Raw genomic sequence first — 17,135 nt, forward strand, 5'->3', positions numbered from 1 at the left:
TTTGACACACTTCAACACACAGGCAGCAAGTAAATGCAGCTTGTGTTTTAACTGATATCATTTAAATTGGTTTTAAAAATTTTTATTTGGAAAAAAAATAATAGTAAAAATAGACAATTGCATTTATTCTTGTCATTTCAAGCATGTTTTTTAATAGTTTTCTTTAAAGGACTAAAATTGACTCTCTATTTTGCGGGTGTTTATTCCAGCTTGGTACAATTAAAAGGACTAAGGATGTGAAGAAACAGAGAGAAATGAAGCAAAATATACTGAAGATCACAGAGCAGGCAGGTGAAGATGCAGGCAGGCAGATAAAGAGATGGAATTCAGATTTCCTTTGTACCAGTCAAGGCACTGTTCACAACTGGACACATAAGGAGAAAAGTACACTGACAAACAATGTCAGACCATGTGAAGCAAGAGTAAATGTTATGAGATCATTCACCTTAAAAATCTGAAGTCCTTTTTGATTTCAGTACAGTTGTTCTTTATGTAATGGAAGTGGTCTTCTTGGATGGATTGCACGCATCTCTCTCCTTGGTGAAGGACAAACCCATATCTTAATCAGTAGCATGCTCTCTAGGAATCCCTCCAAGCTTAGAGATCTGATGACAACACACTCTGTCGTCACTCTGGGTTCCTGTACATGAGGTCTATGAAACATGAAGCTTCCATGTGATATGGCAGCCATTTTCAACAGCCTCTTCGTGGATTCCCACAGCAAGAGCTGAGCAGTGGCACAGCAAAGGGTGGAATACATTGGTGTTAAATACTTCCTGCATTTCCTACCTTGTTTGTGTAACCTGGAGCCTACCCCTTAACACATACCATCACTATGCACAACTGACCTGTGCTGACATTATTCCATCTCTGCTCTGACTGTTATGTCCTCCTCTTTGGAAAATTCCCTGAGCTTTACAGCTCAGGGAGCCACAGTGCATGAGAACCAGAGTGCAAGATAAAAGGTTAGCTGGCACAGGCCAAGCACTACTCCCAATCTCACTTGGGGCTACTGTACACCATCTCGTTGTACATCCACTCCACCTCAGTCTCACTGTCCTCCTCACCTTGTTTCTTGCTCTGAGATGAACATGTGAACAGAGAAGATAGATAGACTGAAAAGAGGATGAGGGAAATAAAGGCGGAGAGTAAAGAAGAGAAGAAATGGGAGATCTCGCTTTCTAGGCAAAGTACCTGTCTGTGCGACTGACTACCCTTAAGGGGGAATTCCATCTCCCTGTGCCTAGCAAAGCAAGGTAACACTTCAGACTGAGGGTTAGGCAGCAGAGCACAAGCCACAGCAGCCTTGAAATTCACAACACTGATCAGTAACCAGGAAGGGTGACAGCAAAATGAGCAAAAACAGTTCTTGTGTGGGAAGCGACTGCAGGCCATGTAACTTCAGCTCCAGGTTAGAAGAGTTTATGAAAATCAGCCACAAACTCTAGGTCACGCTTCTAAAATGGGACTCTGGCACCACTCCTTGTGGCTAGCCAAGTCTTACAGGAAACAGACTTAGCTGGAACTGTGTTTAAAACTGTTTCCCCAATTTACAAGAGAAGGCACCTGTAGCAGGCTACTGACAATGGGAAATGTCCAGAGATAGGCAACTAAGCACCAAGACTATTGAGGTTGGAATGGTAAGGGACATAAATCAATACATAGGATAAATACTAATGAACATGAGGAAGACAGTGATCTCCAGTGCTGCAACAGAAGGGATGAATAAACTGAAAAAGACAGCAGTGTTAAACCAGATAACATGGTACTCTGCTTACACAGCTTGTTGAATGTCCTGATACCAAGACATTACAAGAAGTCACAAGTCAAAGCAGGATCAGGAAAGTATGGATGGGAGCAACATTTATGGCCCCTCTGGCTGAGGCTGTTATTATTGTAATATTTTGAGACATGAACTCAGCACCATTAGCTAGGAAGAAGCACTGATTCTAAGGGATAGTCTTGTGCAATGATGTCCATTCCATGCTCTGATCCTGAAGAATTACGGGCAACTGCTAGAAGCAGTTTAATGGGTAGTTTGGGCCACAGCCACTTTTGTTCTAGAAATGACAACTAAATGCAGCTCAGTCCTTTTGACTGTTTGTACAGGAAAAAAAGCTCCCTGGAAACTCCTGTGTTCTGGGTCCTCCAATCTTTGTGGCTGATATTTAACATACATGCTGTACCTGATCAATCCGTGGGAAAGGCAGAAATTCAGTGAAAGAGAATTTTTCATAATTCTTTTGAGCTAGATGTATAATTTTTAATGTAGTCAATGGATTTTTCAGCTATCACTACTTCTGAGCTCTAGTGAATACATTCTTCTTTGGTTATAAGATGATATATCACAGCTTTTATTTTACTTCAACCATCTTATCATTGTAGTTGGAGACAGTAAATCTCCATCAGAAAGGCAGGCCACATCCTTAGCGACAACATGTGTCCTCAGCATGAGTTAACCCTGTGCTCAGCAGATACCAACTGTCCAGAAAAACTAGCACAAAAGTGCATGGAAAAGAAGTTGCTGAAGGCAATTATCTGTAACTCTAGAAAAAATAATGGTCTCAGAAAGACCTGTGATTCAGGAGTGAAGTGGCAGCTGGCAGCCCAGGACTGGGCTAACAAGGAGTACAGATTCAGGCTGGAGTCAAGTCTGGCTACAAATCTGGCGGAAATACAGCTAGAGACAAATAAACTCAAACACATGAGAGCTGTCAATAACAACAGGAAATAAATTTTCTTTTAATATTTTTTATGTGCATTATATGGACTCTAACATTAAAACAGTGTTCTCCTGGGAAGGAGAGCCTCTTGCTGTTTCTGCTGCAAGCAAGCAGCAGAAAGAATTCTAACCATTCTCCAAACTGTATGAAAGATATAATTTTTATATACTGTACAGTAGCTATGTTATACAGTTATACATCTATATCTATATAGGCTTATATTCAACTCTTAAGTACGGAGCGGAGACTTGGTCTAGTCCAATTCCCAAGAGCTCCTAACATCTTATCTCCACCCTACCTTCCTTCACACAGACAAACTCTACAGGCCTCTCACTACAGAAATCAGTGGCTGCCACTTGAATGGCCTTAAGATCAAGCTTGCAGTGCCCTCCTCTTTACAAAAATATGCTTATTCTCAGTGTAGAGAAATTCCTCCTCCATCCCTAGACTCCTGAGTTTCAAGCACTCAAGAGCAGCACCATCTTCTGTATAGGAGCACTATGCCCCTATATATAGGACAGAATTCCAGTCACTGCCTAACCTGGAATTCTTTCTCCTGTATAACAGATTGATATAGAGAGATTTAGCCCAGCTATGGCCAATCCTGTCCTTACACAGAACAAATCTGCCTCTGCACAGGGTTATGTTTCTCTACACAGAGGATGTAACACAGCCTCTTGCTCAATACAGCAGAAATTTAAATCCCATGGAGAGGCTCTTTAATTGTGTTTCTATTAAAAAATAAATTCTACTTCTGCACAACCAATTGTCCCCTATATTGTGTTACTCTGGCTATATCTAGCAGACCACTGTTCCTGTAAAGCTGAATGGCGAACAGTTCTGCAGGAGGGTGTATTATATGAAGGGGTTGAATGCCTATTCTAGCAAACTGGCTTTCTGTTAATAACTGGAAAAAACATTTGTCAGAGATCATACAGACAGGGTCCAGCCTCACTTCTGCAGTGCTGAGCTAAGCTACTCAGCTGAGGTGCCCTACAGAATGGGTGATCATGCCACTGTAAGTTATATAGAGTGATTAAGAAACTTCAGACAGCTCTGTTCTTCCCTACTTACTCTATCCAATCTCATAGTAATCTCATAGTTTTCCATACACCTGGAAAACAAAGTTCTGCAGGAGACCAGACATCCAGCACTACAAGAGTGAACTCTTCCCAAGGTTGGCCTGTGTTTATTCTCTGTTACCTACAAATATTCCCATCTCCCCACCAGCACCTGGCTCTGTGCAGGACAGCACAGCCACAGAACCTGAAGGAAAACCCAGGGTCTCAGACAATGATATTTTTCCCCCATTCTTTCCCAATTTGTGACTCCTTTCTGTTTTGTTCAGGAACTCCAATGTTAGGAGGTGTGAATTCAAGTGGAGATACTGAAAGCAACAGGAGAGGACGGAGTTAGCCAGACAAAGACAAGTCACCAGGACAAGCTAATTCATTGCCTCCTGCTCTGTCCTTCAGCCCAGTAGAACCAAGTTTCTAGTTCTGCTAAGACACACAAAAAATTCAAAAAGAATTTTTTGAGTTCTCTTGGGCTTAGGAGTTGAGGCAGCCATATTTCCTGCTCCCTGGAATTTGCCTGGAATGCGTAACAACAGATTTCATTAGTGGTAGAAGAAGGATAGAATGGAGAAGAGGAGAGAGGGGAGGAGAGGAAGCATTTTGTTTCAACATAATCTTTTCATATTGAGAAAAAAAATGTAATGCCGTATTAACTCCAGAATTCTTATTTTTGATTCCATTTGTGTATGAGGGAGGGAAAGGGTCTGAGACAAAGAACTTCCCAGAGGTAGTTATAAATGAACTGCTGCCATACAGGGACAATGAGGTTTGTCTTGGATTGAGGACAGCTCAGTTCCAGTCCTTTCACCTCTCTGAGGCCAGCAGACACAGGAGGAACCTACCACTGTGCTACCACACTGCGAACTCAGTTGCTCAGGAGGACTGGAAAGAGTAAGGATGATTAAGCATATCAGAACTCATGCTGATGCCATGCAAGAGACCTATGCCAAGAGTCTGAGGACATACAGGCTCGTGATCTTCCACATGAGACTCAGCTTAGAGCATCAGTACCATGGGAGAAGCCTACATCCTGTCTCCATTCCGCCCTCTCTGCAGGGGCAAAACAAGAGAAGATGCAGCACAGTTACAAGGACCCCTGGGAAATGACCTGACCACAGCCTGCAAATAGAATTTGGGAGAAAAGAAGAGCACCCCACATCATCAGCAACAGATTTAGTGGATGACAGCAGCCACCATAACAGAATAGGAGAGAGGGGACTCTGTGTCCTGCAGTACCTGAAGAAGAGGATGTGGGGGAAGACAGAAGCAGAAAATAGTGGGGGAATCACAACAGGCAAGCGGAACTTGTCTTGGGTTGTACACAGCGGATTTTCTGGGTGGATAATGATTTCTCTCCTCTCTCTTCCTTCTTCTCTTCTACTGTTGGTAGGTTACAAAGCATCAGGCCTTCTGTGCTGCTGGTCCAGGAGCTGTCTGCAAGGGCGATTCAGGGGCTGCCCAGAGCGGTGGAGACGACGAGAAGGAAGGCCAGCCAGCTGGCGACAGATCTCATCTGAAGAAACAGCAGAAAAATACAGGGTGACAGAGCATCAAACTGTCCTTCAATCTCTTCACCACCAGAATATTAGGAGTACATCCTTCATTCTGTCTATAGAAGCTGCTGAAATGCTGAATTCTCATACACAAGACAGGTGAACAAATCCTTAGGCCTTTATTCAGTTTCTTCTGGCTTTATAAACGTACAATACATATTAAAATTACTCAGTGCTGCAGCAAGGACTGCATAAGAAATCTGTTTTAGTCATGAATAGAAATATCAAAAGAATCTCAAAGGAATGTAATTTTGAGTGAGGGTATGTTCAGAATTAATAGAACATGATTCATTAACTGATCAAAACAAGGCAATGACAAAGTAGAATCAAGAGCTCTCAAACCTCTTGATGGTGTGTATCTACCTCCCAGTATTTCTCACAGCATGCATACTTGGTGCAAGGCTACATTGTACTAGAGGTCCCCAAACTAATTCCAATGCATCTACTACATATGGGTAGGGAGTGAGTAATTAGCTAGCCTGAAGATGGTGTCAGATGGATGTGGCTATTCTTCTAGCCTGTTCTAAGCTAGCTTTTTCTATTACTCACCTTGCATGACCTCATTCTCCTTGCAGACAATGCGAGAGCACACCTCCTTGTTTATTATGTACATGCGACGCACACTGAGGGGATCCCCAGAAGCATGCCAAGGACAAGAGTGGACAAGGCAGACACCCAAGGAGACAAAAAGAGGGATACAGTCAATAAACATGTAAATAAGCACTTATGAGGAGGCAAATCCTGAGTTCAGTCGTTAGTCCAGAAAAAGGCTGTTGTCAATAGAAGGGTAGTCTTTGTCAAGACTCCATGATAACAAGTTATTATGCTGCATTAATTAATCACTTTAAAAAGGACACTCTGAGGATGGATGGATTCATTTCACCAACTGGTTCCCTGAGAGAACCCCTAGTCTCCAAAGGAAAAAAAGTGCAGAACCACAAGTGTTTTTTTCTGAGGAACAACTGCAGATTTCTTACCTGGTAACACAGAGGTAGCCGATACACTGCTTCACTGGCTTATGAACAGAATAAAGGCGTGTGCAAGGGAACTGCTCTTCCCGACAATCTGAGAACACACACAAACACACATACAAAGGTGCAATCAAGCATCATTGGCAGGCATACTCATTCTGACAGAAAATAGAGGCCTTCACTGTAAGTCTGGAGGGCAGTACCAAAACTCTATTTTCTATTCTCTTGTGAGAGATGGAGATATTTCAGAGAAGAAGAAAATAAGGCAGACATTTCTGAGCCCCTTGCTTCATAAGGCAAAAATAAGGGGACCTTAAGTAAAATCCTTGGAGAAAATCCTTAAGACAGGAGACACATGCTTCAAAGGGACAGATACAAATAATCAAAATGTAAATTGTAGTCATATGTTTAAGACACGTGTTCTAAAGGATCTGCAATTTCATGCTTTAGGACACAAATCCAGCTCTCTTCTTTTGCGGGCAATCAAATCCACAGATCTACAACAGGGTTTCTTGCATTTCCCTCTGAAATACTGTCTCTTGGCCACTGACAATGACAGGATATTGACCAGGTGTGTCTGGTCTGGTGGTCTGCCAATTCTTCCCATCCTGGACATGCCACCCAGTGAAAGACTTCAGTTTCCACTACTCTCATCCTCTAGTCCTTCCAACTCAAGGAATAGAATGAAGTGAATTTTCCAGCAGGCCTCAGAGAGCACTCGCCTGGAAAGGTAACAGAGCAGGTGAAAGTGAAGTTGAGGAGGAGCTGTGGGCAGCAAACTTAAACGTACCTGATGCAGTTGTTGCAGTTTCAGTGTCAGATTGAACTAGAAGACACAAAATATCAAAGTTAGGATGATCTACTATTATTCCTTCTTAGACATCCATTTATTTGAAACAAATAACTGGAAAGCTCTTTTAAGAGCCTTCCAATGCAATTTCTAATATGGGAACATTGTTAACATGAAACAGTGAAAGAAGGTGCAAACCCAGTAGGAATCTGGTGATAGCTATCTAGCCAACAATGCTAAAAATGGGGCCAAGCTTTGCCATAAAGTGCTACCACTACTGTTCAACATCATACTCTGCTTGTAAGGGAATCTAGTGAGAAAGCAAAAGGTTGGGTAAATGTAGTTAGTCGATGTAATTTCCACCTAGACAAGGAGGGAAGGAGCCTGACTGACTCTTTTTCAGGGACAGTGACTTCTTTAAGAAGCAGTATCCCTGGACCTACTGTTTTTTTAATGTCCATGACAGTGGAGCAAAAGGAAGTTGATTTATTGCTCCCTCTGATAAAGCAACCCATGTGTACCAAAGTAAAACAGTATTTTTTCTTACTTACCTGCCAGACGCAAGTTTTCATCAATTTTAAATAGATGATTTGTACTTCTCTTGTTCATGTACCATTATGTTAACCAGAATCACGGACAAAACACATGAGCATAGAGAAAAGGAGTCTTTTGGGAGTCAGTTCTGGTTAGGGGAAATTAGCGAATGTATGATTTTAAGCGTGCAAGAGACAAGGTGAGAAGGAAGAAGGACCCGAGTTATTCAGTTATGGACAGAGAATAAACTCACCAGGGCTAAGAAGTACAGGTGGTGTTACAGCTGCAGCTGGAGAAAGAGAAGATTTTTAAAAAATCTTGATTTTTCGAACTCTTCCTCCTCCCAGTTTTGCCAACTGCTCTTTATTCCTGAACTGCAGCTATCTCATATGTTGTTCAAAATACCATTAGGATCTGTAGTGCCTATATGACTTTCCAGAGTAATAGCTAGCTTTCCTTGTGAATATGCTGAATATCCTTGAGCTGGGGGATGCTACAGGGTAGAGATGGGTCTGACAATATATGCTCAAGATGAGGAGTTTCTTCTTGATCACTACAAAAAGCATTTCAACACTGAAGTCTGCTGTCAAGGCGTCACATTTAGCCACGTTCTTTTTTTTTTCCACATTTTTGGGGGTTTAGATGTAGCCAGTTTGGTCTGGACACAGAAGGCCCTTATTTATCTTTTTACAGACTGGTAGATCTTACACATTTAACAAAAGATGCACAGAGCTTGCTGACACTTCCCATCAGGAAGATCATACATCATGTGTATACAGTATACAGCCTCAAATTTTCTCTTCCAATGTTTTCCCATGTGCCAGTGACAGCTGGTGGTTGATTCACAATCATCTAGCCAGCTGATGAGCAGAGTCACAGGGCAGAAAAGAGGTCATGGAACTGTGCTGTCTTGGAGAATGGGACATCCCTCTCAGATTTCCTAACACAGCACACTTTCCAGCAACAGTCTAGTATTGCTTCCTCTCCTTTGTCTTTTGAACTAATGTATGACTCCCTGAAGTACATGACCAGATCTCCCTGATCTCTACACCTCTTAAGAATGTATTTGAGAGTCTGCCCCACTAGATGGAGAAACAATCACAGAGGTCAGCAATGAGAGATTCCAAATGAGTCATACAGAAAAAGGGGAGAGGCTCCTTTTTGAGACTCTGGCCCTCTCCTTCATTACCCACTGTGAGCCTAGCAGGACAGGTCTACCTTGTAAAAGCATACATTTCCATCAGTTCTTGCAATGCTGCCCAGTAGGTTATTGATCTACCCGATTTTCCCCCCCTTGTCATTTAATCTCTTCCTTCACACTTCTTTGGAAGCTGAGGCTGTGTGAGCTTCAGATTTCATGCTTTTCTGCAATGCAAACATCTTCAGAGAAGCCAGTGAGACTGACAATTCCTTGGAAACACATCCTTATCCACCCTAATGCTGGAGGAGCATTGTTAGATGTTAGAGGTGGGAAAAAAGGGCTTTCTGAACATAATGAGTATTCCCTGGGGCTATATAGGTAAAAGTGAAGGGGGGGAGCCTGAAGTTGCAGACACATGAACTTACCAGAGGTGCTGATAAGAAAGTCAGTGTTAAGATCACCTAGAAAAGAGAGAATGTCCTGAAAGAACAGCATGCCTTGACTTCATGCCATCTTGCATAGCTAACCATACATAGCTTGAATTATCTTGGTGGCCATGGCAGACTTATGAGACAGTGGGATCCAAACCAGTAAATAAATACAGTGCCCCTGTCTCACCCTTATTCATTCCCTTCATCAGTGACTGGTCTGGGACTGGATTTCTTTACTGCTGCATATTGCACTAAACATTATTGAACTCTAGATTCATATTCCAACTTCTTCGACATGGCCACTGTGGCGAGCTTGATGAGAAAGAAAAGTTTCTGAAAGTAAGGCACTGACACCTCCTGAAGTATGAGGACAGACAGCTGAGGCACTCACTGTAGAGAAGACAGGGGAAAACTCCAGAACCTAGCCTAACTGCAAAGATGCTTCGGCAGCTTGAGTTTCTCTGAAAAGCAACAGATAACAAAACTGGAGGCGGAGGAGGGAGGGGGGTGATGGAGGGACAAAGTGTGAAAGAAAGGGTTTGTGGATACATTTTGGACTGGCCACAGCTGCTGAATGATTTTCCAGGAAGCCTGTCACTGCACAGGCAGTTTTGGTGGCTAAGCCAACAGCTTCAGTGTGAAGAAAAGCTGGTCCTTGTGGTTCCTCTAGGTGCTGAAGGCTGCCGCAAAAACATATTTGTTTCTATTTTATCATGTCACAGAAATGGAAAAAGTAAAGTGATTCAACCACAACAACTGTTAGTCAAGTTAAAATGTCCTTTCTCAGCAGCCCTACTGCTAGAATACCCATCCTTTAAGCATTCTTTTGCTCAGGATTTTCCTGAGCATCAGGAGAGTTCCCGACTTCTCACTACTCATGAATTATTAGTTCTCATGGATTTCCCACAACCCTTTGCTGTGAATATAACTTCATGCAAATTGGCTAAGTGCTCCAGACTCCAAGACTAGTGAATTATTTGTGAAGAGCTCACAACACTGAGCAAGTTGTCTTAAAGGGCTTGTTTAAGCCTCACTGAAAGGCAGCCTTGCAATGGCAAAGGCAAAGAAACAAATAACCGCATTTGCCATGAAACAGGCTGTAACTGTGTGGGACAACTGGTCACATGAGAACTCTTTAGCACCTAACACACCTGTAATACCTACCAGTTACAGTTTCCAGTTCTTGTCCGTGTACCATCCATGGATACCAGTCTGCAAGAGAAGAGAAACAGAATGGCATAATGAAAGGACAAAGAGATGGATTTCTATAGACTGGAAGATTTGTGAAATTGCTATGAGACGCTTGTATCTCTCAGAGATACCACCGCCCTCCAATGAAGGGATGCTCTTCTCTTTGCCTCAACCTTGATTTCCAGCAGGACTTGCTCTTTAAAGATTTTTGAATATATTGAGTCCAGATTCTATCCCTGCTGCTTCTGTCAGGGTCCAAGGCCAAGCACAGGGATGAGATTATAAAACTTCCAGATCTGCTTCCAAAATCTGCATTTCTGCAACATCATTTGATGCATTTTGAAAACAATTTACATGTGTCTCCCTGCTCTAGAGATTCATCAAAATCACTGCCTCCATTTCATAAAAGAGGAAATCGAATCATGGAAATTGTTTACTTAAGGTCGCAGAGTCACTGGCACACTAAGAAACAGATTGCATATCTTGTAGCTCTTTAAGCAAGTTATCAGCTAGTTTGCCATCCTTCCTGGGTATGGAGCACAGAATAGAAGATCTCCCCCTTTCCAGATCCTTGGTGCAATAGGAGAGGGACAATGATGAAGTTTTGGCTGTGCATTCTGTGTGACAAAGGAGGAATTGAAACTGAGACAGACTGCTCATTTGTCCAAATATCAAGTGTGAGAAAGCTGCTTCCTCCAGCAGCCAGGAATAAGAAAATATTTCCTGCTAGCCACAGCGGAGGGAAAGGTCTACATAACTGGAGATGAGATAAAGGAAAGAGTTGGCAGAAAAAGAATGGTGATCTGGGGTACTGCAGGTTGTGCAGGACCAGCTCAAAGCACAGTACACATTGCTATGTCTTATGAACTCAGTCTTTAGCTTTCTACTCTTAGTGGAAGCACTGCAAGAGTAAAGATTGCAGGAACTTTAAAGCCTTAGCTCCTCCTCATTCCACGAGTAGTTACTTGCAGGCTGCAGAAGCACACTTGGGACACTTGGGACCCTACACAGTCCTGCTTTGCAGCATTACAGGACCTTACTATTCCCTTCCCCACCCAGCTGCCAGCAAGAGCTCAGCTGCTGGCCACTGATCTAGGGAGAGCCAGACATGCCTAATAACTTAAGTACACAGTGTAGTGCAGCCCCAAACTTTTCCTGTTCCAGCTAATCTCTTAACGGTAACATTCAGAGAGGAAGAATGAGATCGTACACTTTTTGGTTTGTTTCTGATAAAAAAAAGAAGGACTCAAATTCTAACATGAAAACAACCCTTTTCTAACATCAGAAATTTAGCTCTTACTAGCCTTTTTTTTTTTGTCTAGGAGACTACCAGAAAACTAGTCCAATTATTAAATGACAGGGCACAAGGAAGTGCAACCTCTGCATGTGAGGAGACAAAAAAAAAGTGAATTTCTTGACAGACTTTCAATTACTTCAATTCGTATTTGCTTGAGTATCCAACTCAGATATTTTATAAACACTTGGGAGGAAAGATTTTGTTGTCCAAGCTGCACTGACTTCACCCTCGGCTCAAAAAGATACTACCCTAATTCATCAAATCTGTAGCTGACCAGACAACAAAAGAGACCAGGAGAGACCAGTTGGTGATTTCTGTTATTTTGTTGTTATTTTTGTTAAAACAAAAATAACAGAAACCCTAGAACAAAATACACACAAGCAAGAAATCTTCCTTTCATGCCTTTTTCATGCATGAGGAAGATCACAACCTTTTTTTCTCCCCTCTAACTTTTTATACCACCTACAAGCTCATCTCTTGGATGGTTCTCATCTCTGCTTCATAGTCACAAACATGACATACTCTTTGTGATAATTACCATGAGTGTTTACAGGAAAAAGTGCTATTGGGAGTAGAAACAGGTTTCAGTTAAATCCCAGATCAAAGCAACCACCGAACAGCAGAAGAGGTCCATCTGGAGCCAACTATTTCAGTAATGAGGAAAGTAGATTGGCATAACCCAATCTGAATGTAATAGGTGCAGTCATCTGTCTCTCTTACAGTCTTCCCTGGGTGAAGCTTTCTCCATTCATTGGAATTTTGCTCTTTCTCCAGGCCTATCCGACTCTAATGTCTGATGCTACCCTTTCATTTTGTTTTCTGCAAATCTGATCCCACTTAAATTTTTGCCAAGCAAATTCCAAGCAAAGACATGAAGCAATAAAACAGAACAACAACAAAAGCAGAGAGGGGTCTAGACTCTTAAGCTTAGGTTTGTCCAAATAATTATATAAAAAACTACAAAATCCTCGGGAAAACAAATGACCTGGAATTGGGAGCATCTCAGTAGGAACCACTAGTGACAACAGGTGTTTCACAGCTATGACAGGAAAAGTTATGTGGAACACTGGGAAGTGCTATTCAAATCACAGAAACACAGGCTGTCAACTATGAAATATAGTACAGTCTCTAATAGGCACTAACCACAACTAACCAGCTTTCTAAAATCTGGCAACTAACCAGCTTTCTAAAATCTGGCCATGGCTATTTTGCTTACCTAAACAACCCTGCTGTACAAATCCTGGACAACTATCTGCTGTGACTCCTGCTGCTTACTGGGGAGTGGGCACATATGGGAACCAGTCACTGCCTCTCATTTTTCCATATAACCCATCTCCACCATTCCTTTCCTGTTCAGTCTTTCCCCTCCATCTGTATGTATGTGTCTTTCTCCTTAGGTCATTGCACTTTAGCTTCTGCAGAGAACTCCAAGGGGTCAGGATGAGGAGGAAATTCTCTCCTTGGAACAAGAACTCACCAGCTGGGTACAAAGAAAGTGATAAGAAACACAGCAGTATACAGGCTCCAGAAGTCTTCATCCCTGTAGAGCAGAGGACAGAAGTCAGAGGAAAGTTAAGTTAGGAGCTGGGACACCCTCCTCTGCAGCCCAGAAAGACTCTTTGCCCACTGCCTCCATTTCCCTCTTAAGACATTTTGTTCTTTCCAGCCTCTCTCCCACCTAGCTTTCTCCTAATCTGGCCAGTTTTCCAGCTGTTGCCGAAACATTTTGGACTGAACACAGAACTCCATATGCCTTGTTTCTCTTAGCACCTCCTTTCTTAAGATATTTTCTTTCCCTGTCTCCATCCTTTTTCTCATCCAGGTGGCTAACTATTCCCCAGCTCCCCCAGGATAGAAAGAAAACTTTCCCTTTGCTATCTCCCTCTACTCTCTTAATTTATTCTGAGAAATGTTGAAAGAATGGATAGCATCCCCATCACTTACTGCAGCCCTCAGTCTTTGCTCCTTACAGCAGCAGACACTCTGTCTTCCTCCTTCAGCTCTTCTCCTCACTTTGGCCAACAGTTAGATCATATACAGCCACTCCCAGAAAATGTTCTACTTTTGGTTGTCTTCAAAATACAATTTTGGAGAAAAAAAAAAAAGAAAGAAAAGAAAAGGAAAAGGCAGTGAAGTAGTGGGATGTGGTGTCATCATGCAGATGGAATGCGGGAGGGAAGGGGGAATGAGGAGCAGCAGTCCACACCCTCATTCCAGAGCTTATTACAATCCAAAAGGAGCCTGCTCCTCCCATTCCCTCAGGATGGCTCAGCACCAGGAACAGATTCCCCTGTCCACATTATATATTTGTCTCCTATTGTATTTTGCTCTCTTGTGCAGTGCTGTCTTTTTCCCTCTTCTCCTTACATCACTACAGCTACCCTTCTTTTCCCACTTAGCTGCCTATTTGCACTCCATTCCTTTGACTCTTTTTTCTTTCTGTTTTTCTGTTTCTCTCTTGCACACTGCAAATCTGCAGAGCCTGCACCTATGTTTTCCTAAAGGATGTGCACTTTTCCTACAGTATCCATTTGAGGAGAGAACAGCCTTCCCACTAACAGTGCAGAGACACTCTCTCTGAGCAATGCTTTCAGAAAAGATCTGTGTCCCTTAAAAAAACAGCTCAATTTTTTTTCTGTTTCCAGTCTCTTCTACCTAAAGATAAAAAGCAGGGAATAGGAGTTGTAGCTATACCACTCACAGTATTTTGAGTTATCAATTTTGCAGTTATCAGTCTGAGACATATCCTGTGGAACATCATACAAACCTCTTACTATTTCTCTATTTCATTCAAGAGCAGGTAGCCATGCCAAGCCCTATGACTGTACACCTCATCTTTACACTGATGACTCTTGGCCTGGCTACCCCTTGAGACCAAAGTTTATGCTTTAGAAAAGTAGAATTCAGGATATCAGCCAATGGAATGGATGGTAGTACAGTGATCCCCACAAATACACCCTCTACTATATAGTTGCTTTGGCCCATGTTCAGGAAACAGATTTCCCCTGTCCAGAGTGCTCTAGAACTTGGCCATAGTAGAACATGCTTGTACATGAACCCAATGGGTGACTTGACAAGTCCAGGCTTGAAATGTACTTAACTATTATTCTTCCATCTAACTACTTTCTGTCAGTCTTACATTCTATCCTTTTTTTTCCTATTGTCTCTGCTTTTTCCTCTTTAAGTCTTTTTGTATCTTTTTCCACTGCTGCCCCCTTCCTTTTTCTTCCTCCTTGCCCCAGCTTTTCTCTTGATCCTGCCTATTGCCAAATGCAAAAACTCTTTTACTTCCAGAAATATTTTGGGCTTGGACACATCACAATTTGATCGAGTTTACCACGGTGACAGAATGAATTCTAGTATTTTCCCCTAAAATCCTATTGGATTATATTACTCCAGACACATAGCATAGTCCAGCATGTACTGCAAGTGATGCTGTCCAGGAGGAATTTGAAATCACTCTCAGAATAGGATTTACTGCCAGAACAATGGGTGGGGACAGTGTATTTAATGAACAGTGAGAATGGATATGCCCCACCACCCTTTACTCCAATGGGATTATTTTCTACTTGGTGTTTGGGTCCCTGTTGTACAAATAAATGGTCAGCACTCGGGTTTTCAGAGTGGGAAGGACAAAGCTCTGCCCCTGTGTCTGGTATGATGCTCCAGCTAAGCAGGAGGTGCAAAGCAAGTTGAAGTCCTAAGTGGTAACAGATGTAGAACAGAGAAAATAGTATTGGATAAGTAAGGGTAAAAGCCCAGAAGGAAGACACAAGCTTTCCATGGATCACAAACAGATGGAAGGTTTGGCAGACAGCCCATCAGCTGGCAGGAAGGGTGATGACATCACCCTGCAGCCAAGTGCCAGGAAGGAGGGAGCAGAGCACCCTCCCTCCCTGGGTTGCCTTGGCCTGGGCGTCCTCCAGGCAGGCTGTGGGAGGGGCTCACTCTGGGATCAGGGTCATGTGCAATGCAGATACCAAACAGGGACTGGAACATGGGACAATTTCTGCAATGCCACTGCCATTCTGGCCAGCCTGAGAAAGATGGAGAATAGGGGAAAAATCAACAAAAGGGGAACAACATAAACTGAGAAAAGAAAGAAGAAGATTTGACCATAATTTATGCCACCCTTCAAACTCCCTTGAGCTGTTTTGCCTCCAAGTACACTGCATTTTATGAATGAAGGAGTAGTAAGTCCACAAACCCCACTGAATACTCTCATATAACTCTTCTTCCAAGATCCCTAGGAACTCCATTTCCAGTTTCTTTCTCAGTGATTTCTTCTTCTCTTTACTGCTCCTGGAATTCCTTCTCTGGGTCTGAGACAGCAGTGCTTGAACAGTGCCCCTTCTTTGAGCTTCAAGGAAACAACCTCAGTCCTGAAGGCAAGGGTATTGAAGGAAGCTGGAAAATGACCTAAACTCCCTCCCTAATGCAGCAATGAAAGACAGAAACCTTGCAGGTGAAACCTGCAACATGTAGGCCTTATCCTGGTAGCTAGGTAACCCTCATTTGTTCTCAAGAAACAGCTGGCTAGGAACAAAGTCCAGCAATTCCTAAAATACAGTTACTAAGGAAATCTTTACCATGTCTTGGCTGCCACAAGAAACACAGAAGCGTTACCTGCATATGACAACTAAACCCAGCATTTCTTACTTAATAGTGGCTGAGGATGGGTTGTGGCAGTGCTCAAGACAAAAGACAGAATGACTACTCATTCTCATTTCTGGTCCTCCAAAAACTCAGAGGAAAAGCACCGGTGCTGAGAGGTAGCAGGACATGGGTAGAGAGGAAACCGAGTGAGCATTTCCCTGCTCACCAGAGCAGCATTCTGAACTGAAGGACCATCAGCCTGTTCTACTGAAGCTAGACACCACCATTCACACTTCCAGGGATTGGCTAAAACTCAATCCACAGAAGACACTCAGAAGGTGATTAAGCAAACAAAAGAACTGATTGAAGTTATAACTGATCCTTGGTTTGAGGAATCCTTTCAGATCCTTCTCTTTTTTTCTGGATGTCCAGGTAGTAGTATAGTCAGGACTGTATCTTTCCATATAGCTTGGTTTTGTTTTTCTCTGTGCCTCTGTCTTGTCATTCAAGCTGTTGCTACAGTTTAAATGGAAAACTATGATGCTGCAGATGCAGACCTTTTGAGTCCTGAAACAAATTTATTTGGAAACCTTCACTAATGGCACTGATGCCATACATTTTGGTCTAATAGTGTATTAATGTATCTTCTCCCATAGACAGCAAGATTCACCTCTGGTCCTGGACAAAATTTCTTCAGAGTGCTTTTGAACTTTAAATCCTTTCTTAAAAAGATGGAAGTGCGTGTTCTGCTCAAGCTGCTCAGTGCAAACAGGCCACTAACGCTAACAACACATCTTCCATTTGGACAGCTTGGTGCAGATGGGTAGTTCTT

At 42.6% G+C, this 17,135-nt stretch overlaps 1 protein-coding gene across 1 annotated transcript; it reads right to left on the minus strand.

The window, feature by feature from the left end:
* Window positions 1-66: 66 nt before the first annotated feature.
* Window positions 67-13,801, minus strand: MFAP5 (microfibril associated protein 5). The gene is made up of 9 exons (XM_062593569.1): window positions 13,652-13,801; window positions 13,185-13,247; window positions 10,384-10,431; window positions 9,214-9,249; window positions 7,901-7,936; window positions 7,114-7,149; window positions 6,330-6,417; window positions 5,902-5,975; window positions 67-5,312 (listed from the first exon to the last, which is right to left on the minus strand). The coding sequence occupies exons 2-9, from the start codon at window positions 13,243-13,245 to the stop codon at window positions 5,191-5,193; spliced, it is 501 nt and encodes a 166-aa protein (XP_062449553.1). The 5' UTR covers window positions 13,246-13,247; window positions 13,652-13,801; the 3' UTR covers window positions 67-5,190.
* Window positions 13,802-17,135: the final 3,334 nt, after the last annotated feature.

Source organism: Rhea pennata, chromosome 1 (assembly GCF_028389875.1).
Source record: "Rhea pennata isolate bPtePen1 chromosome 1, bPtePen1.pri, whole genome shotgun sequence".
Lineage (NCBI taxonomy): Eukaryota > Metazoa > Chordata > Aves > Rheiformes > Rheidae > Rhea > Rhea pennata.

Coding starts and splice junctions, on each gene's coding strand:
- MFAP5 (XM_062593569.1), bottom strand. CDS start 13,245: ATGAAGACTTCTGGAGCCTGTATACTGCTGTGTTTCTTATCACTTTCT. Junction 10,432..13,184: donor ACTTTCTTTGTACCCAGCTG/GTGAGTTCTTGT, acceptor CTTCTCTTGCAG/ACTGGTATCCATGGATGGTA. Junction 6,418..7,113: donor AACTGCAACAACTGCATCAG/GTACGTTTAAGT, acceptor GTGTGTTCTCAG/ATTGTCGGGAAGAGCAGTTC.